The following is a 22,595-nucleotide window of genomic DNA, read 5'->3' on the forward strand; positions in this document are numbered from 1 at the left end:
TTTATGATACAAGGTCACAAATTTGGAGAAGAAGTATCAAAAAGTCCTTATCTGCATCTTGAAACATTTTTAGAGATTTGTGATATGGTGAAATGTGAAGGAGTGTCAGCAGATGCAGTTCGATTGATGACATTTCCTTTCAGTATCAAGGATAAAACAAGGACTTGGTTATATTTTCTACATCCTCAAAGTATCACAAGTTGGGAGCAATTGGAGAAGTAATTTCTGAATCATTTTTTCCCTCCAAGCAGAATAGTGTATATGAGGAATTGCATAACAAATTTTGCTCAGGCATATGGAGAATCATTGTTTGAAGCATGGGATAGATTCAATAGTCTTTAAAGACAGTGCCCTCATCATGGTTTTGAAAAATGGTTGATTCTGCACATATTCTCTGGGGGAATTTCTTTCTCAGACAAGAGTTTATTGGATTCATCAACTGGAGGTTCTTTTATGGACAAAAGTGTAGATGAAGCATATATGTTAATTGATCAAGTGACATTGAACCTCCATGAATGGTCAAACATAAGTTGGATGAAATTTCCCTCAAACATTCAAGGAGTGCAAGCCATAAATGCTATAGAGCCTGTCAAACAAATTGTAACTCAACCATCTATGAGTTATGAAAATCACAAGTCACAGAACAGGGACTTCAAACATTTAGGGGCAAAGATTGAAAGTATTGTTTCAAATTGGTTTAAAGAAGAACCCCCTCCTTCGCAGACAAGATCTAGTGAAATGTGTGATGATGTTGGGTTGAGAATTGAAAAAAATCATGAAGAACTTCTGAAGAAGGACATGTTTAGAATTGAGGAGAAGAACAATAGAAGACCACATGAACTCAATTCCATTATTCCAGGAGGTTCACAAATTCCACAAGTACCTTTCCCTCAACGATTGATCATACCAACACTAGATAAGAAAGTTGAATCTCCTCCACATGCTAAAAGGGAATATGGGAAATTAGAAGTACCTTTCCCAAGACCTTCACTAAGGGTTCCTTTTCCACAAAGGTTAGTGGGGGCACTACAACAAAAATGTTAAAAGACAACACCCCTACGACAATGGTTTTAAGAGAAAGCGTTGCATATTTGCTCAAAGACAACGGTTTTTGCCAAAACCGTTGTCTTTGAACTCCCCATTAAATATAAAAGACAATGGTTTTGGGAAATCTGTTGTCATTGAGCGATTTCTTTTTGAATCAACAACATATTTTACAACGGTTTTCTAAAACCGTTGTCTTTAAGCGCTTTTTTTAGGGGCTACGACAACAGCTTTAATAAAACCGTTGTCTTTGGCTTTATTCGTTTCGTCATTTTCCCTCGCAGTTTTTCTTTCCCTCTCTGCAAAAATCTTTTCACGCCGTGTTTTCCCCTTAGCGTTCCCGAACCCTAAGTCATTTTTCTTTCCTCTCCTCGACTATCTCTTCACGCCATGACACCAAATGGAGCACTTGCGCGAGATTTGTAAGTGCCTCAAAACCCTAGTCGACTTCCTCCTCTGCCATTGCGACAGCCTTCCGAAGCACGACCCCAAGCCATGGGATCCTCCCTTCGACCTGTCGAAGCCGAAGCTCGATCCGCCTCTCGCCGTCGCCGTCTTCCTCTTCGTTGTTACTATTCTCTCGTCTCACTACCACCATGGTGAGTTATTCATTAGTTTGTACAGAATATGGTGTTGCGACCTCGAATAATTTCCCTTTTAGTCCACCACCAAGTTATTAGCCATTGCATTCAAAGTCGACCTTATAAATTCCAGTAGCGCCACCGCCAAGTCCTCCGACAACATCGATCCAAGCTAAACAAGCGTTCATTTCTCGGTGAAACTTCGTCGGAATCAGGCCATGAAGGCTGCGAACTGTGTGATTTGTGTGGAGGAGATCAAAGTCTGTGCCTATGCGAGTGAGGCAAATGCCAAGGCCACCAGCTCGTTCACGCATTCTGTCATCAACATGGTCGGCATGCTTATAGGTACACACATGGATCCTCGATTTTCCGTTGATTACCATTAATGTTTAATCGGCTTCCGTAACTGATTTGTCGATCGGTTCAGGGCTGGGGCAGTTGTCGGCTCCCTACACATTGGAGAATGGAGGATGGAGCTCGGCGCACATCATCGGCAGGTGCCTCGACGACGATGGTGGTGGCTCCAAGAGTTACCAAGACATCGGCGAGCAAGCGTTCGGATCCAAAGGTAGGATCATAGCCTCTGCCTTCATCTACCTGGAGATCTTCTTCGCGCTCGTGTCCTACACCATCTCGCTCAGCGACAACCTGCCGTTGGTGCTCGCCGGCTTGCACGCGCACGCGCCGTGGCTCCACCTGTCGACTGCGCAGCTTCTGATGGCGACGGCGGTGCTGGTGGCGCTGCTGGTAGCGCTTCCGACGCTGTGGTTGCGGGACATGTCGTCGATCTCGTTCCTCTCCTTGGGAGGGATCCTCATGTCTCTGTTTATGTTTGCGACGGTTGCGTGGGTTGCGGCATTCGGCGGCGTGGAAGGGAGTCATGAGATTCCGGCGCTGAGGGTGGAGATGCTCCCGAGGATCTCAGGCTTGTACATGTTCAGCTTCGCTGGCCACATTGTGTTCCCCAATATCTACACCGCCATGAAAGACCCTTCCAAATTCACCAAGATATATATAGAAATTCTTTTTTCATCCAATCGAGGAAATGCTTGAATTAATTTGCTAAAAACTAATTCAATCGTCTATGTAATATGATGATGCAGGTGTCCATTGCAAGCTTCGCCATTGTTACCTTGCTCTACACCGCACTAGCTTTCATGGGAGCCCAAGGAGGAGAATGTGACTCTTGGGCCAACTCTATGGGAGGGGGAGCAAGTGTTCGGTGTTGCCCACATCTTTGCTTCTTTTAATGATACTTTCATTGTGAGTCAAATAAGTTCATTTTCTGATATGTTGGTTTAGAAGGGGAATTAAAGCTTTGATTTTTCTCACCTATTTGGGCTTGCAGCATGTTACAGATTTGTCTGGGAGAGAAACACTTGTTCGTATTACAGGTATTAAGTTAATCTATATTTCTTTTTTCACGCTTTGCATATGGTTGTGAATTCTTTGCGATAGCGAGGGTCCGGATCATGGGAGCGTGCACGACGGAGGCCAGGACGTGATCTGGAGTTCCAGATCTACTGATCTAGGTTACTTTCCGTTTCTCAATTTGTTTGTGTTACCAATTCCTTCTTTTATTTTGATTTGTTCACCTTCTTCCACCTGCTTGCGTCGCCGATCGAAGAAACTGATGTCATTCTAGGTTTTCTCCCCCATCTTTTTTTGTCGCATTCACCCTATAGCGATGGGATCTCTTTCCCATGAGAGAAAATATGATACCTTTGCTCCTCCCTCGTCTCCTTGTGCGTTGAAGTACATCGAGCATCATGTATCCAAATTGGACACACTTGCAGGCGTCGCCATAAAGTACGGTGTTGAGGTAATTCAGATTTTTCTTTACTAAATGTTGATCTTGTTTCAGAAATGAGGGGAAAAAAGTTTCTTTTGATGAATATTGCTAAAAAAATCTTCGTTTTACTTATTTCTCTTGAATCCTAAATCAGTAAATCTGTGATAACTATTAGATGTTGCTATTCTTTCTCTCCATTATGTAGTCCTTTGATTAATATTTGTCAATTTTCCATAGTTTTTCACTTTTAGATCTTCAAGCATCTAGTGACAAGTGCAGATTGGTTATCACTGAGAGTGTTCTCTTTTGTTTATGAAAGATTGCAGATATCAAGAGAACTAACGGTCTAACAACATATCTTCAATTGTTTGCTCACAAAATATTACTTATTCTCTTCCTGGAAGACATCCACCATCTACTCCAATTCAGTGTAATGGTTCTCTCGATGACAGGTACTTTTTGCCATCATATTTATGAGGATTAGTTTAAAGATAAATTAATTATTTTTAGGTAGTAATCGACAATTGATGAATTCCCCTAGGATTAATAAAAGGGTATCTTGCAATGAGCAAAAGGATCATGATTCCATACCATAATATCTGGTTTGCTATTCTTGATATTTGCAATGAGCAAAAGGATTATGAATTTTGGAGAGAGGAATGATCCTCCACACAAAGGAGAGAAGGTAATTGGTAAATAATGATATTATTTACTTTAATAAATCTATCTAGTTTCCATGCTTTAGTCTTGTTTCTCTAGTTGAGTAGGAAGTTCCAGAAAGTGCTCCTTAATATTTAGCTGGTCAGACATTTGTCATAAGTGGCACACTTGATAGGTAATCTAGTATCATTGCAAAAAATTTATATCTAATATGACACTGTAAGTTGTATCTCTTGGCATATTTGTTTGTTTTGGATTAAGATCCTATCTAGAAATATTGTGGAGTCATATGATCTTAAGATCCCAATGCTTAACAAAATATTTATTGGAAAATTATATTTGGTATTTTTGATTTTATCATATGGATTATCTTTCAATATCTAGTTTTGTTAGCCAAAATTTATGGCTAAGGATGACTAATATTATTCATGTTGGAGATATATGAACAATGCATTATAACTAGTAGGGGTTGCATTTTTTATATGGTACTCCTCTAAGATGGATGATGATTACAAAAGTTAGTAACGCTTCTTATACTCTGAAGTTAAAATTGGTTATCATATATAAAAAAATTTCTTAGGTGACATGGTACGAAATGATTTACTCTGAAGTTAGCAATACTGTAATTATATATTTGATTAAGTGAAGGCTTTCAAGACTTAGATCTTAAGTATGATTGGTGAATGAGCATAGGGTTGGATCATAGTGATCATGAGATCTCTACTCAATTTAGTTCCTACTTTGTATCCATATTTGTTTGGACCATTTTGGGCTGGAGCATCAGAAATTTGTGAGACAAATTGTGATTAACAACCATGCCTGAATTATATTATTCTTGTTCCAATTTTTTTTATTCCTGTTCATGGATGTATTTTTTAACATGGATGTATTATTCATGGATGTATTTTCTTTTATCTGTATTAGTATTTTAGGTTTTGGAAGCTTCCTTACCAATTCCTATTTCCATTGCAGTGACTTTCCTTATATGTAGCTCAGTGGCATCATCTCCCTAAGCAGTGACTTTCTATTGCAGTGTATTATTCAGTGACTTTCCTTGTTGTTGCAGAGTTAACTGTTTGACTATGATTTTTTTAACAACTGTAGGAATTTATCAACAAATTTCTTGTCTGGTGAGGTTCCAACCGTTGGAATCCTTGTAACTTTCCAAAGCACTTCATGAATAACTCTTCTATTCTCTCCGATGCTTCATTGGCTTGCTCCATTAATTGTTACATGTTATCCAATTGTTTTCTACTTGGGCAACTGAATTTTTTTTCCCCATTACACAAGAGTTCTCTTCTATCTTTTTATTTGATATATAGTGCATAACTAGCGTTCTGGGTGAAAATATCTTATTAGTTCTGCTCAGTGTTAGAATTTGTTATGTTAGCACTTTGCATTTGACCTTTCAGTGTTTGTTGGATAAGTTTTATGGCATTGCCAACCTTAAAGTATCATGCTTTGATTTGAATATGCTACTGGGATAAATTGAACTCAATGAAGAACCAAATGATTTATATGATTGAGATCGTTGCAAATTGCCAAATAACTGTGGATGTTATGCAATTTCATTTCCTTCAATACCAGTTGCTAATTTCCAATAACATGCTGCATAAATAAGACAACAGTAGTGCAAAGCTTAATTGTATCATCAATCCGTATGTGTTTCAGTAGGTTAAGATAATTCTTATTCGCTTACATGTATATTTTATCTAATAATGTCTTTCTAATTTGTTTATTTTTATCAGCTCCTACAGCTTAATTCTGCAGATTTGATTGCCAAGGGAAATTTGTATACTCGGTCACGTGAAGATGTAGCCAGTAAGTTGCTGGAAAAGGCTTTAAAGATTCTATTGGGAAGAGGATTTTAGCTGGCATATTTTGGATTTCGATTACACAGCTATTATTTTCTCATTTTGATGTGTGTAGTTAATTTTTGAAATTTGAAGATAACATTTTCATGGATTGAATGTAGTAAATATTTAGTTTTATATTGGTGGTTTGTTTATATTAAATAAAGATTGGTTGTTTGTTATTATCATGTTACAACATGAACATTAAAGACAACGGTTAAAAATATTGTAAAAAGTACATAACCACAACGGTTTTTTTTTTTATAAAAAGTGATAAAAGACAACAGTTTTATCTATTGTAAAACATATTAAAATTATCTACCACAATGGTTTTTAAATTAATCTGTTGTAAAAAGAGTCTACCACAACAGTTTATTTCTGTTGTTGAAATTATCTACCACAACGATTTTAAAACGTTGTCGTATCCTTCGTAAACAAATTTTGAGCATATAAACAACAAAGGATAAAACCTGTTGTCAAATGTCTACAAAGACAACAGATTCAAAACCGTTGTCATAGGGCAATACATTCTACAACACCCTCAGTTACAACGGTTTTTTAACCCTACGACAATGGATAATATCCGTTGTCATTTGCAGTTTTTGTTGTAGTGGGGTCAATGAGAACTATGACTTTAAAAAATTCTTTGACACTGGTAAGGTTGAGTGCAGATTTTTGAATTTGTATAAAGATGAAGACTCTTCAGATGAGGATTGTGAAGATAATGCAGTGGTAAATAAGTTTTCAGATCTACCTCCAAATTTTATAGGGTGTTATAGTGACATTGAACTTTCAGATGATAAATGTGATGTGGTAGATCAACTTAAAACTGCAAGTGAAGTTATTGATCCTCTTGTTATTGATTCTCCTATTGAGGATATAGATGTTGGCTTATTTTTTGATGTATGTGTTGATGATGATGTTTTGGAAGAATGTGTAGGGAGCTGTGTTGTGGAAGCAACATCTCAAGAATCACCTCCTTTGTCCACACAATCCTTAGATGTTGTAAGAGTTGCAAGGATTGAGCATGTTGTGGACCAATGTGTAGGAACTCATGTAGATATAGCAGAGTCTCAAGAATCACCATATTTGATATCGCCAACACCTGAGCCTGAGCCAGAACCATCATTTGATTCAGAGGAAATCACATGAGGATATTTCTCAGCAAAGCAAGGTAAGTACTTCTTGTGATATTTTGGAAAATTTTATAGAGGTACCTATCATTGACTTTGTTGGATGTGATTCAGTTTTTATTTCTTATTCTGCTTATCTTAATATGGTTATGGCTCTATCTTATCTTATCTAATATGTTTGTGGGAGATTTGTACTTTCTTTGCATGTGCAGATTTCACTTGGGCTAATGATTGGAAGCTCAATCTGAGCCGTCTTTGACCATATGAAAAAACTTTTAAAAGATGAAGATGGAGAGAGTTATAATTTACTTTGTAGCTCCATTGATGAAAGCTCTCTCCATAATAAGAACCCCTGGTAAGAGGGTTCTAAAATATCTTACCCCTCCAAGAGTGAGATTTAGATGAATCTAATGAGGTGGTCGAGCTATTGACCTTAAACAAGCACTTCTTGGGAGGCAACCCAAGTTTATTTCCCTTGTTTTCTTTTATGTCTTTAGTTCTTTCTAGTTTCTTTTTACTTCATTGATAATAAATCATACCCTCTACTTAATTTTTCTTGTCTATCTTTTTCTTTTTGTATAATTCAAAGTTGTGGAGGAATATGAGCATTGGATGGAGGAGTATCTTTAAAAACATGAATGTCAACCATTTGAACCTCATCACTTGGTAACTTCTCTTAAAATCTCCTCCACATTATTTTTAGTTTTCATTGGGACAATGAAAAGTTTAAGTCTGGGGGGATGCATTAGATGCATTTGATTTGCTTTGTTTGTTTTTGTTTTTGCTTATGTCTTGCATTTTGTTTTGATTATTTGTGGCATACATCTTGGGAACATTAAACTCCATTTTTATGTTTTCTCGTCTTAAAGCAAATTGTTAGAACGTTCATTATCTAGATTCATGATGTTTTAAGTGATGCTAGTAGTATGCTTAATGTACCTCTTTTCTCTATCTTGGGTAGCATGAAATAAGCTAAGTATCTTAGGGAGATGAGTTTTAGTCTTGGCTTGACCTTAAGGATCTTATCTTCACTACATCTATACTTGATGCTTGAATGGTTGATATCATTGAAATAGTTATGATTCATCTTGTTTGTTTAGTACTTGGTTTCCATGGTGATTTCTCAAACTTCATTTTGGTTATTGGATGAGGCTCAACTCATGTAAGCTCATTTCGAAAAATCAAAATATCCCAACATTTGTGCTAAAAGTACACTTGTGAATAAGATTTGCACAATGCAAATACTTATAAAAAAAAAGGCAAAGAAAAAAGTGAATAAGGGATATAAAAAATAGTTGTCCTGAGTGGAATTTAGTTAGTCACCCCTTTGAGACCGAGTTAGGTTACTAGGGAAATGACTGCTTAGCTTCTCTTGAGATTGAGCACGCCTTTGAGACCTTGAGAAATATGAACCCTTGACTGCTTAGCTTCTCTTGAATAATTTGTATTTGAATTTATCTTACTCTCCCCCTTTGCCATATATCAAAAAAACTTTTGTATGGAGAACTATAGTAAAAAGACAACAACAAAGGACTAAGTTCTTTTAACAACTTACATTTTCAGCTTACAAAGTTATATTTTAAAACACTTTAAAGCAATATTTCTTGTAAGTTCTTTGAAATACACAAGTTAAAGCCTGAGAATTATTTTAAGCAAGAAGTACGTTTAGCTAAAAATTATTTTAAGGCTTTGAAAAATATTTCATTAGATAATCCAACCCTAGTCAAATCTAACTGGATTACTAACTTAACTTGACTAACCAAGTGAAAACAGTTGCCCTCTAGGTATTTAGCCAGTAACTAAAGGTTAGATAGTTGGTTAAGGATATTAAAATTTCAAGTTGACTCACGCTTGCATTTTAGGACTCTGATACCTCACTAAAGGAAATTGGTTAATTTGAAATCCATTTAACTTGACTCATGCTTGGACATTAGGTTCTTAATTAATTGCTCCTCCTTTTCCATTAATTTAAAATTCTTTATTACGACTTCCATAGTCATCTTCAAAATTAACTAAGTCAAATCAAAAGATCTTTTTCCCTCCAACTTAACTAACAATTTTCCAAAATGTTCTGTTCAAGCATTTTACAAATAATCTCAGTTTATTTTTTTTTTGCCTTTAAAAATTATTCGAAAAGATTTTCCAAATTAATGTCTTTTAAAAAAAGCTTTAAAAATTTAACGAAATATTTTTCAAAGCCTTAAAATAATTTTTAGCTAAATGTTGTTCTTGCTTAAAATAATTCTCAGGCTTTAACTTGTGTATTTCAAAGAACTTACAAGAAATATTGTTTTAAAGTGTTTTAAAATATAACTTTGTAAGCTGAAAATGTAAGTTGTTAAAAGAATTTAGTCCTTTCTTGTTGTCTTTTTACTATAGTTCTCCATACAAAAGTTTTTTTGATATATGACAAAGGGGGAGAGTAAGATAAATTCAAATACAAATTATTCAAAATTCAAATTAAGGATAAGAGAAAGAGAACTTTTATTAAGGGGGAGACTTAGAAATTGCCTTAGACATTTATCTTGCTTATGTTCTTACTTGAACTTTTTATTTGAAAAGCTTGCTTATGTTTATTGATACATTCATTTACTTTTGTTTGTTTTACTTAACTTTGAATTTAAGTTGTCATAATCAAAAAGGGGGAGAATGTTGGTGCGGGGAGCATCCGATGATCGAACCAGTGTTTTTATAATGGCAAAGGATTCAAAGTTAAGGTTATGTTGTGATCAAACACTCTGAATGAGCTTGCAGGAAAGACCTAAGTTTACTTAAGCAAAAGTCCTAACTGAGGTTAGGCAAGTGGAAAACTCTAGGGGTGGTAACATTAGGTCATAGGGGGTGGTAACCCTATGCAGAAAGTCTTGGTGGGTCGAGGGCTTTAGGCAAAAGTCCTAGGGGGTGGTAACTTTAGGTGGAATGTCCTGGTGTCGCGTCGGATCGACCTAGAGTTTCCGGTTGGAAATCCAAAGTCAAACCCAGGATAGTCCGGAGACTATCAATGTTTTATTTACTAAGTCCATTGTGTGCTAACTTTGTTTTGCAGGGTATGTGTTTGAGACTAACATATTTTGCAGGAACAAATGAACAACTTTCACCTCGGATGAACAGTGTCCGAGGCGCCTCCATGGAGCTTGGAGGCGCCTCGTGTGCAAGCCAAAGCCAGCTGTCCAGAGGAGCTGGAGGAGCCTTCATGGGGATTGAAGGCGCCTTGGATCACTGCTCAAAGGCGCCTTGGAGTGGCATTGAAGGCGCCTTCAGGTGGATAATGAGCAGCGGTCAAAGCCTGATCGACAGCGATCGAAGCGGGATAAAACTTAGGGTCTAAGGTGCCTTGGAGCTTGATGGAGGTGCCTTGAACACTCTTTATAAGGGAGTCTCGACCAGGAGCTCAACATATCAACTTTCGAGCAATCCTTATGCTACAAGCTACTAATGAGACGATCCCGAAGTGCTGCAACATCATCCCGACAACCCCGAGCTTCAAATTTGATATTCTTATTGTCAGTACTACTTTTTCTTTATAGTTCAAATTGTAATTAGTTTGTAATAACTTTTCGAGCTTATAGTTGTTGCACACAGGAAGTGATCAACGATCGCAGGCCTTGGAGTAGGATTCGCTAAAGGCTCCGAACCAAGTAACCCCTCGTGTCTTTGTGTGTGGTTGTTATTTTAATTTCTACTGCGTTTATTACTCGAGTTTTGCGATCCCGAAACGAGTGAAAGCCACGAGCGCTATTCACCCCCCCTCTAACGATTCTCGATCCAACAATTGGTATCAGAGACTGGATGGGTCGGGGAGCGGGTATCCAGCAGAAAGTTCGGAAGCATCGAGCACTGAGCAAAAGTCCAGTCGATCCGGAGGATCGCACTGGCAATAGGTAACTCTCCTAAGAGGAGTAGGCGATGACGCGTTCCCCACAGAGGGAATAGTAGGCGTCGGGTCGACCTAGGGTTTCCAGTAGGAAATCCGAAGTCAGACCCAAGATAGTCCGGAGACTATCAATATTTTATTTACTATGTCCATTGTGTGCTAACTTTGTTTTGCAGGGTATGTGTTTGGGACTAACACATTTTACAGGAACAAAGGAGCAACTTTCACCTTGGATGAACAGTGTCCGAGGCACCTCCATTGAGCTTGGAGGCGCCTCGGGTGCAAGCCTAAGCCAGCTGTCCAGAGGAGCTGGAGGCGCTTTCATGGGGACTGAAGGCGCATTGGATCACTGCTCGATGGCGCCTTAGAGTGGCATTTAAGGCGCCTTTAGGTGGATAATGAGCAGCGGTCAAAGCCTGATCGATAGCGATCGAAGCGGCATAAAACCTAAGGTCTAAGGCGACTGCTCGAAGGCGCCTTGGAGCGGCATTGAAGGCGCCTTCAGGTGGATAATGAGCAGCGGTCAAAGTCTGATCGACAGCGATCAAAGCGGGATAAAACTTATGGTCTAAGGCGCCTTGGAGCTTGATGGAGGCGCTTGAACACCCTTTATAAGGGAGTCTCGACCAATAGCTCAAGATATCAACTTCCGAGCAATCCTTACGCTACAAGCTACTAACGAGACGATCCCGAAGTGCTGCAACATCATCCCGACAACCCCGAGCTTCAGATTTGATATTCATGTTGTCGGTACTACTTTTTCTTTATATTTCAAATTGTAATTGGTTTGTAATAACTTTTCTAGCTTATAGTTGTTGCCCACCGGAAGCGATCAACAATCGCGGGCTTTGGAGTAGGAGTCGCCACAGGCTTCGAACCAAGTAACTCCTCGTGTCTTTACGTGTGATTGTTATTTTAATTTCCGCTGTGTTTATTACTCGAGTTTTGCGATTCCGAAATGAGTGAAATCCATGAGCGCTATTCACCCCCCCCCCCTCTAGCGCTTGTCGATCCAACAATTGGTATCAGAGACTGGACGGGTCGGAGAGCGGGCGTCCAGCAGAAAGTCCGGATGCATCGAGCACTGAGCAAAAGTCCAGTCGATCCGGAGAATCGCTCTGGCAACAGGTAACACTCCTTAGAAGAGTAGGTGAGGACGCGTTCCCTACAGAGGGAACAATAGGCGTCGATCAACCTAGGGTTTCCGGTAGGAAATCCGAAGTCAGCCCCAAGATAGTCCAGAGACTATCAATATTTTCTTTACTATGTCCATTGTGTTCTAACTTTGTTTTGTAGGGTATGTGTTTGGGACTAACACATTTTGCAGGAACAAAGGAGCAACTTTTACCTAGGATGAACAGTGTCTGAGGTGCCTCCATTGAGCTTGGAGGAGTCTCGGGTGCAAGCCGAAGCCAGCTGTCCAGAGGAGCTGGAGGCGTCTTGGATCACTGCTCGAATATGCCTTGGACCGACATTGAAGGCGCCTTCAGGTCGGTAATGAGCAACGGTCAAAGCCTGATCGACAGCGATCGAAGCGGGATAAAACTTAGGGTCTATGGCGCCTTGGAGCTTGATGGAGGCGCCTTGGAGCTTGATGGAGGCGCCTTGAACACCCTTTATAAGGGAGTCTCGACCAGCAGCTCAAGATATCAACTTCCGAGTAATCCTTACGCTGCAAGCTACTAACGATACGATCCCGAAGTGCTGCAACATCATCCCGACAACCCCGAGCTTCAGATTTGATATTCTTGTTGTCGGTACTACTTTTTCTTTATAGTTCAAATTGTAATTAGTTTGTAATAACTTTTCGAGCTTATAGTTGTTTCCCACCGGAAGCGATCAACGATCGCGGGCCTTGGAGTAGGAGTTTCCACAGGCTTCGAACCAAGTAACTCCTCGTGTCTTGTGTGTGATTGTTATTTTAATTTCTGCTACGTTTATTACTCAAGTTTTGCGATTCCGAAACGAGTGAAAGCCACGAGCGCTATTCAGCCTCCCTTCTAGCGCTTCTCGATCCAACAATTGGTATCAGAGCGGGGTAGCGTTGATCTGGTGCAACCACCAATCACACATTTCTTTCGTGGTATTTTGTATCTTTCGGAGTCGATTGGAACTAGCATAATTGCTATTTTCTGATCAAGTTTTTTCTCGTACGAATCGGTTTGCTCGAAGCTGGTGCAACACCACTTGAGTTCATTTTTTTATTATTCCCGCACTACTAATCCAAGACCAAGTCTTGTAATAGATTTTATTGTTTTTGTCGTGCAAGGTATCAATGGCCCAACAAGAGGGTTGCAGCACCGTTCGTCCCCCGCTCTTCACCGGAGAAGATTTCGGTTACTGGAAAGGACGAATGGTGAACTTTCTAAAAATCCAATTCGAGACGTGGATGATCGTCAAGACTAGATTAAAAATTGCCAACCGACGAAGACGGCAAACTTACATCCTGCGAGAACTGGGAACCAACTCTAATCAAGAAGGTGGAAGTCAATGCCAGAGCGACCTGCACCCTCTAGTGTGGACTGACCAAGGAGGAGCTCAACAGAGTTGGACCATTCTCCAACGCAAAAGAGCTATGGGAGAAACAGATCGAACTCCACGAGGGCACCTCCGACACCAAGGTGAGTAAAAGAGATTTACTGTTTAATAAACTATACAATCTCAAAATGCAGGAAGGAAAGACAACAAGTCAACTCAACGCACGCATACAAGATATTCTCAACTCCCTCCATGCAATCGGACAGAAAGTCGAGAATCGGGACGTCATAAGGTACGCACTCAACTCTTTTCCGAGGAACACATTGTGGGCATCAATGGTAGATGCCTACAAAGTTTCCAAGGATTTATCATGTATAAAACTAGATGAATTATTTTCTGAGTTTGAGTTAAATGAGAAGACTAATGCGCATCCAATCGAGAAAGATGTAGCTTTGGTTGCAGGTACCAGTAGAACACGTGAACCAAGAACACAGTGAAGAACCGAACCAGAGTCGGAAGAAGAACCCTACTCAGATGAAGAAGACGACGAACTGACAACCGAACTCGTGAAACTTGTGAAGAAGCTCTACAAGAAGAAGAAGGGTGTCACGCCCCGGGGAAGTCCCTCCCGAAAAATTTTGACAGCACCTCCCTTGTACCGGTGACAATCTGAAACTCTCATACATGAAAAATACGTCAGCCACATGCGGCTGGGATATATATGCTTAGAAATAACCACAACCACGCAGTTGAATATGTAGCTCACACGGCTATATCAAAAGCACAGCGGAATAATGAATATGAAACCCACAAATGCGAAAGTCCACAAAACACACCACAAGTATAAGTCCACAATACACGTATCAAAACATAGTACTATCTAACAACACCAAATCCATGAAACATGAAATACTACTAGTAAGAAACTAACAACCGATAAGAATCCTCAGATGTAACGTGGGAAGAGGGACCGACTGGCAGCATACTCCAAGCAACTCCATATCACCTACCTACTACCTGAAAACATAGCAGAATAGACAGGGTGGTGAGTACAAAGAACTCAGCGGGTAAGAACAGAATAAAGCATGGTAGATACAACAACATAGGAACCAAGGAATACAGTCTCCATAATAAGAATAGAATCATGCTATCGAAATATAACACATCTAGCCACAAACTGATAAAATGACTATGCATATACATACCTGACACAATAGATGCACATGCTCGACTAGAATCAATACCATGATACCAAAATCAGGGAACTCACCGGACTAGCAACAAATCAACTTGAGACACCTGTGCAAATATAGATACGACTGCATATACATGTAAAATAGATGACATGTATGCAGTATGACACCCAAATGCAACATACATAGCGCAAACAAATGCAACAACACACAATAACATGAAACTAATATCTACTAGGCATGTATGCGAAAATATCTCCCCAGATGCACCGCGCATCATATGCAAAAGTGCATGCATGCTCCATGGTCACCCCCTCCACCTCTCTAGACACCACAACCCCTGTATGGCCGAGAGGCTTGGGTCTGTGACGAACCGTACTAGCCTCCAGTACATGCACCGCTATAGGCGGCCGAAGCGGACGTTCAGCTAAGTAGTTATATAACTACACAGCTAAGGGTCCCTGACCACTCATAACTCAAGCCCTCTGACTACTGTACCCTCAAGACCCACTACTCCAGAGTGGTCGAGGCTGACAGAGTATAATCACCGAACGGCTGAGCAAGCGCGACAGGACTAGCTCCACTCCTAGCTACCACTCTCCAAAAGTGGCCGAATGGGCAGCTATAAACAACTGACGACCCCCTCACCACAAGGGAGGCATTAATCGTCAGTATGCAATGAATGATGACATGATGTGAATAGTCACAATATAAATACCATCATCCATCGTGTACCCCAACACCCCTAATAACCACCACAAACGTATAAACATACTCCAACACACAACATGGTCAACCAACTATACAACCCCAATACCGCATACCCGTCACATGTACACTCAACATCAATATGCATGGTAAACATACTAATCGTACCAACCAGATAACTCTATGACACAAACTCTACATATGCACATGCACAGAGTTCCGATATCAAGGGTGAGACTGTATCGAGGTAAACAAGATCATATCAAAGCTCAAATAGAAAGAGACAAGCAGGAATAAAACAAATATACAGATTTAAGGTAATGCAACCTAAGCATCCAAAAATAACCATGCTTTATAGTTCAAAGAACTAAATAGAAGATAAGGAAGAAATACCCGCCTCCAGATATATCCCGTATCAACAGAACCACCCCCACGTCACGCTACTCGTATAGATCAAGGTCCTGTGTCACACATACAATTCATATAATATGCATATATATATATATATATATCACACATAAATGAATCACCTACCTATAATTAATTAACTCTAAAAGAACCGCTAACCATAGGTGTGGCTCACTTCTTTTAACATAACCATATTAAATTTACATTCTAACCTAAACCATCCAATATCTAAATTCCCATGAGATCCTCCATGTTACAATCTTCCATTACCCGATCCCATAGAAGCAATTAAACAGGCCGTTGTCTGCCAATTTCTGTTGAAAATTCCAGATCAAGCGAATTCACAGAAATTCCAGTGCAACAGCACACCAAAACTTCTAACATCTAAAACAACTCAATTCTTATTGCTTTTGTCATTGATTCGAATTCACTCAATGCCCAAGACTCATTGGATAACAGCTACTACAGCTAATGATCGGCCAAATGAAAAGAACAAGAACTACACAGTGCACCAATACCAACGGGATCAAGAAGGAAAATAGCAAGAACTAGAAGATTTAATCCCTACAACTGTAATACTAAAAATTACTCTCCTTACCTCTTCACCATTCAATCGTCGGAGGTAATCACAGATCTGATGAAGAGATCGATCCAACCGAGCTGTGGTGGCCGGAAATCAAACACCAATCTTAGCTTCTAACAATATCGTCCAAATCAACACAAGAAAAGGGAATCGGGAACTCAAATTCACGACCAAAAACCCAACCGCTTACCTCAAAGATCACAGCTAGGGCACGATCGGTTCCTTGTCGATAACAGAGAAGGGGATCGGGAGGAAGCGATGGTCGTTACCTCCCCCAATCGGTCGATGCTGGCCAGATCCAAATCGTGATGCCCTCGATCCCCTTCCGACAGCAGGCGAAACCAACGGATTCAGGGATCCAACACTATTATTCGCCGAGATTAGAGAAAGGGAAAAAGGTCGGAAAGAAGAAGGGTTGGGATACAGCTAACCTTTTCCTTCCACACTCCAAGATTTGCTCCTCGCCGGCGACACCGAGAGAGGAAAGGGGAGAATCGGTGATCGTTAAGGCAGGCGTCGGCGTCGGGGAGTTCGCGCGAGAGAGAAAGAGGAAGGGAGAGTCGGGTCGTGTTTTAGGATCCGGGTGAGGAATGAAACCTATTAATAAGTAACTTAGGGTTAGGGTTAAGGGAAATAAACCCTAAGTACCTCCTCAATTACACTCTCACCCACATATTTTCTAAACAGACCCCCACTCCTATCCTCGCAAAACTAGTCATACGACCTCCGTAAAAATCCAGAAATATTTCTATAATTTCCTAAAATTTTCATAAGGTTATTCCACGATAACCCTAAAAATAAATTCTCATATCTTACATTCTCCCCCACTAATAAAAAATTTGGTCCCCAAATTTACCACTACTAACCAAAAGCAAGAAGTAGTAGATAAACTTATTCTAGTTACTGAAATAAATTTTACTCACCTTCAGTAAACAAGTGGGGGTAACCAGCACGCATCTTATCTTCCAACTCCCAGGTGTCTTCTTCATCTGAGTGATGTTGCCATCCGACCTTGACCAGTCGAATTGTCTTGTTCCGCAACCGACGCTCTTTATGGTCCAAAATCAGAATTGGAATCTCCTCATAAGATATATCCGGCTGAAGTACAACTGATACATCAGTGAGAACACGCGAAGGGTGCGGTACATATCTCCTCAACATAGATACATGGAAAACATCATGCACCCCGGAAAGTGATGGTAGTAGCGCCAGCCGATACGCTACCGCACCTATCCTCTCGAGAATCTGGAAGTGTCCAATATAGCGAGGTGCCAACTTACCCTTCAATCCAAACCTCTTTACTCCTTTCGTAAGGGATACCCGTAAGAATACATGATCACCAACAGCAAACTCTAACGGTCTCCATCTACGATCCGCATAACTCTTCTGCCGATCCTGAGCCTCTGACAACCTACGCCTGATAGTACGAACCATCTCTGCATCACGCTGAAGGCTCTGTGGCCCCAAAATCTGGGATTCCCCAACCTCTACCCATAGGGTAGGAGATCTACAGGATCTGCCATACAACTCCTCATAAGGTGCCATCTGTATCGCTGAATGATAACTGTTGTTGTAGGCAAATTCTGCTAAATGTAAATGATCCTCCCAACTACTTCCGAAGTCTATGACACATGATCTCAGTAGGTCCTCCAGTGTCTGTATGGTACGCTCCGACTGACCATCTGTCTGGGGATGGAAAGCGGTACTGAATCGTAACTCTGTACCCATAGCCTACTGTAAACTCTGCCAGAATCACGAAGTAAACCGCGGATCTCTATCTGAAATAATACTGAGAGGTACACCGTGAAGCCTGGTAATCTCTCTACAATACAACTCCGCTAGTCGATCCAATGACTCCGTCCTACGTATCGGTAGAAAATGAGCAGATTTGGTTAACCGATCAACGATTACCCAAATCATATCATGTGCTCGTTGGGTTCTGGGCAGTCCCACGATGAAATCCATCGTGATGTGCTCCCATTTCCATTCCGCTATCTGAATCTTCTGAAGCAAACCAGCGGGTCTCTGATGTTTAGCCTTCACTTGCTGACATACAAGACATCGTGCAACGAAATCCGCAATGTCCTTCTTCATGCCAGTCCACCAATATGAACATCTCAGATCTCTATACATGCGTGTACCACCAGGATGTATCGTAAATCTGGACCGGTGTGCCTCTTGGAGTAGGCATTCCTTCAAAGGAGGTGATTCAGGAACACACAACCTCCCTTGGAAGTATAGAATCCCATTTTCATCGCAAGAAAACCCTGTTTGCTATCCTGGGATGATTTTGCTACACAACAACTACAGATGTTGATCGGTAGCCTGAGCTTCTTTAATCCTCTCTACAATGGGTGACTGGGCAACCATAGATAACAGAATACCCCGCTCAGTCTGACCCTGCTCTACTAATTCCAACTCAGAAAATTTCTGTACCAATTCAGTAACTATCACACGGTGACAAGCTAGAACTCCTCGGGATTTTCTACTCAACGCATCAGCTACCACGTTGGCTTTCCCTGGGTGGTAGTTGATCGTACAGTCATAGTCCTTCAAGAATTCCATCCATCTTCTCTGTCTTAAGTTCAATTCTTTCTGAGTAGATAGATACTTAAGACTCTTATAATCTGTGAATATCTCGAAGGTAACCCCATATAGGTGATGTCTCTAGATTTTCAGCGCATATATAATAGCTGCTAATTCCAGGTCATGCACTGGATAATTCTTCTCATGATCTTTCAACTAACGTGAGGCATAAGAAACCACCCGTCCATGCTACATGAGTACTGCGCCTAACCCCTGTAATGATGCATCTTTATAAAGTACGAAGCCATCATCTCCAGAAGGAAGTACTAGTATAGGTGCAGAAATGAGTCTTCGCTTAAGTTCCTGAAAACTCGTCTCGCAAGACTCTGTCCAGCAAAACTTCACCCCTTTCCTGGTCAACTGAGTCAACGGCAGGGCTATGCTAGAGAAGCCCTCAACAAATCTGCGGTAATACCCGGCCAGACCAAGAAAGCTACGAATCTCCTGTACAGACTTTGGCTGCTCCCAAACGGTAATAGCCTCTATCTTTTGTGGGTACACGGATATACCACTACTAGAAACAATATGTCCCAGGAAACCCACAGAAGATAACCAAAATGCACATTTGCTGAATTTTGCATAGAGACGTTCTCGCCGGAGCATCTCCAATACTATACGAAGATGTCGCCCATGCTCTTCTTCGGATCGAGAATATATCAAAATGTCATCGATGAACACAATCACGAATCGATCCAAGAACTCAACAAATACCCTATTCATCAGATCTATGAAAACTGCTGGAGCATTGGTAAGCCCAAATGGCATTACCAAGAACTCATATTGTCCATATCGAGTACGGAAGGCTGTCTTCTGTATATCTGAATCTCTCACATTGAGCTGATGATAGCCAGAGCGCAGATCAATCTTAGAATACACACAAGTATTCTTGAGCTGATCAAACAGATCCTCTATACGTGGCAGTGGATATTTATTCTTAATAGTCACTGCATTCAGCTGCCGATAGCCGATGCATAATCTCATCGATCCATCCTTCTTCTTCACAAAGAGTACCGGAGCTCTCCATGGAGATACACTAGGATGGATAAACCCTCTATCCATCAGCTCCTGTAATTGTACTTTTAGCTCCTCCAATTCTTTAGGTGTCATACGATACGGGGCCTTGGACACCGGTGCTGTCCCCGGAATCAACTCAATCGTGAACTCCACCTGCCTTTTCAGGGGCAAGCCGAGTAATTCTTCTGGAAATACGTCAGGGTACTCTTGAGCTATAGGAATGTCAGAAAGTTGTGTGGTAGTATCCTGATCAATCTTAATCATAGATAACAAATACCCCCGACATCCTTGACACAATAATCTCTGAGCTTGCATTGCTGAGATGACAGAAATCCCCTCATCCTTGGTACCCATGAATACCCAGGATGGTAGACCCGGAGGTCTAAATGTAACCACTCTAGCGCTGCAATCCACAGTAGCATAATATCTCGCCAACCAGTCCATACCCAAAATGATGTCAAATTCTAGCATATCCAGAACCTGCAAGTCTACCATAAGGGTCTGACTCTCGAAATCCAACGGACATTCTTTAATCTCTTGACTGATATCTAGTATCTCTCCCAAGGATAAAAATACCGCCAATGAGTGAGTCCGACGAACAGGTAGTCTACAAATCTTACTCAGAAATACCCGGGAAATGAAAGAATGGGAACTACCGGTATCAATCAACAATTCAGCAGGAAATGAATAAATAGTAATAATACCCAGAAAGACCGATCCCTCAGCCCGCTGTGCCTCCTCGCGAGTAATAGCATACACTCGTCCTACTTCAGGGCACGATGGCGATACTCCAATAGTGGGCTGAAACGGTGCTGGTGGAGTAGTAGTGAACTGCTGAGGCTGGTGAGTGGTAGCATACTGCTGAGGCTGTATCACTAGACAAGAGCTAGGCGTCGTCATAAGGTTATGCGGTGCAGGATATGTCTGACGCGAAGAAACCGTAGAGGCATACTGTATAGCAACTAGTACCGCTGAGTGATCATGGGCCTGGATGTGATATACCTATGCCTGAGAAGGTGGCATACGATGTTGATACGGAGCACTCTGTGCCCTCTGTGAACTCTTCGACTGTCGCGTTTGAGTAATACGGCTCCCCTGTGGAGTACTCTTAGTCGCCTCCATCTGTGTCTTCAGTGTGCAGTCATGAGTCACATGGCCTGGAAGCTTACAGTAATAGCATACGTCTTGGCCCAATGGGCAATTAGGTCTAACATGCCCCTCAGTACCACATCTATAGCATCTAATCTCACTAGATGAATCTTTCTGAAAAGATTTAGATGAACCAGCTGATGATCGTCCTTTCTTCGCTGATCGATAAGACTCCCCCGAAGCAGTCTAGGTTCCCTGCCATTTCTTCCACTTTTTCTGACCCTTGTTCTGTTGTTTCTGATTTGGAGCTATACCCTGAGCCTTCTATTTATCCTTTCCCCGCTTCTGAGAAACTTGCTACTGTGTCATCTCAATCATCAATGCTCTATCCAATGCCTCTCGGTAAGTGCTGGGAGTAAAACCCGACATCCTGATACGAATATACGCCGCAAGGCCATGGGTAAATTGGTCTAACTGATCGCTGTCCTGAGCAACAAGCTGCGAGCAATACTCAGCTAATCGGTTAAACTCTGCCTCATACTCCATCACCGATCTATCCCCCTGCTTAAGACTTAAGAATTCCTGTCGACGGGCCATACGGTAAGGAGCTGGAAAATACTGTCTCTTGAAGGCGTCTCGGAATAAAGTCCAGGTAATACTCTGATCCCCAAAGAGTGACTTCTGCATCTTCCACCAAGTAACAGCCTGATCTCGGAGGTGATATGCAGCTAGTTTGGCTTTTTCTTCCTCGGTACACGACAAATACTCGAACGTATCCTCCACATTTTCGAACCAGGAACGAGCAACACTGGGTCGGGAACTCCATAGAATAAGGTAAAATGATCCTTCATCCAAGAAGTGGAAACAGGAGTGGGGGCTACGAGTGGTAATGTAGGAGTGACCCACTGAGGCTGAAAACCCGGATCTCTCATAGAAACCTGAGGAGTCTGTCTACTACTGTCAATCTCGACCTCTATAGGATCCCTAACAGAATCCGCCTCGTGCTCCTCTGGCTCAACTTCTACTGACTCGATAGGCTGCTTCCGTGGTCGCCCCGGACCACGACGCGGACGAGGGGTCGTATCTCCGCGCTTCATTCCTGATATGAACCACAAGGTAAGACTACAGCAATATAATACAACAGTAATTTAACTTACATCCTATAGCTTGGAGATATCCTGCCACTGCCTGGTCCCAATATCCGAACAGCCACATCAGAAAAATATGAATCCTGAGTGTAAAACCTCGTAAACTTTGTAGTCCTCGTAAAACTTGTAAATCTCGCAATCCTCGAAAATCCAAGACCCGAGAAATAGCCGTCGTAACCTCAAAATCCAAAACACAAAATAACGTACACCTCCAAAAATCCAAAACACGAGAAAAAAAATAGGCCTCGTAGACCCGTTCTGATACCACTAAATTGTCACGCCCCGGGGAAGTCCCTCCCGAAAAATTTCGACAGCACCTCCCCTATACCGGTGACAATCTGAAACTCTCATACATGCAAAATACGTCAGCCACATGCGGCTGGGATATATATACATAGAAATAACCACAACCACGCAGTTGAATATGTAGCCCACACAGCTATATCAAAAG

The 22,595-nt window shown here is 41.2% G+C and overlaps 2 protein-coding genes, 1 long non-coding RNA gene and 1 other non-coding gene across 6 annotated transcripts; 1 reads left to right on the plus strand and 3 right to left on the minus strand.

The window, feature by feature from the left end:
- Nucleotides 1-259: 259 nt before the first annotated feature.
- LOC121993636 lies at nt 260-365 on the minus strand. The gene has a single exon (XR_006115345.1). It is a non-coding gene; the product is annotated as a small nucleolar RNA R71 (small nucleolar RNA).
- A 1,478-nt stretch (nt 366-1,843) lies between these two features.
- LOC122038215 (amino acid transporter AVT1H-like) lies at nt 1,844-3,130 on the plus strand. The gene is made up of 5 exons (XM_042597860.1): nt 1,844-1,970; nt 2,053-2,631; nt 2,727-2,842; nt 2,974-3,019; nt 3,084-3,130. Exons 1-5 carry the CDS (start codon nt 1,844-1,846, stop codon nt 3,128-3,130), a joined length of 915 nt encoding a protein of 304 aa, XP_042453794.1.
- An 11,056-nt stretch (nt 3,131-14,186) lies between these two features.
- On the minus strand, nt 14,187-16,898 carry LOC122056213. Of its 3 annotated transcripts, none has more exons than XR_006133069.1 (5): nt 16,739-16,898; nt 16,498-16,671; nt 16,323-16,384; nt 15,710-15,777; nt 14,187-14,432 (listed from the first exon to the last, which is right to left on the minus strand). It is a non-coding gene; the product is annotated as an uncharacterized LOC122056213 (long non-coding RNA). The 3 variants fall into 3 exon arrangements; XR_006133071.1 differs by having other exon boundaries at nt 16,323-16,417; XR_006133066.1 differs by having other exon boundaries at nt 16,323-16,420.
- Nucleotides 16,899-17,222: 324 nt separating this feature from the next.
- On the minus strand, nt 17,223-17,852 carry LOC122038225. Its single transcript, XM_042597872.1, has one exon. It carries the CDS (start codon nt 17,850-17,852, stop codon nt 17,223-17,225), a length of 630 nt encoding a protein of 209 aa, XP_042453806.1.
- Nucleotides 17,853-22,595: the final 4,743 nt, after the last annotated feature.

Source organism: Zingiber officinale, chromosome 1B, assembly GCF_018446385.1.
Source record: "Zingiber officinale cultivar Zhangliang chromosome 1B, Zo_v1.1, whole genome shotgun sequence".
Taxonomy (NCBI): Eukaryota; Viridiplantae; Streptophyta; class Magnoliopsida; order Zingiberales; family Zingiberaceae; genus Zingiber; species Zingiber officinale.

Excerpts from the sequence above, each read along its gene's own strand:
- LOC122038215 (XM_042597860.1), top strand. The coding sequence starts at position 1,844 with ATGAAGGCTGCGAACTGTGTGATTTGTGTGGAGGAGATCAAAGTCTGT. Across the intron at positions 2,843-2,973 it reads CTATGGGAGGGGGAGCAAGT|CATGTTACAGATTTGTCTGG; the intron begins GTTCGGTGTTGC and ends TTGGGCTTGCAG. Across the intron at positions 3,020-3,083 it reads AACACTTGTTCGTATTACAG|CGAGGGTCCGGATCATGGGA; the intron begins GTATTAAGTTAA and ends TCTTTGCGATAG.
- LOC122038225 (XM_042597872.1), bottom strand. The coding sequence starts at position 17,852 with ATGGCACCTTATGAGGAGTTGTATGGCAGATCCTGTAGATCTCCTACC.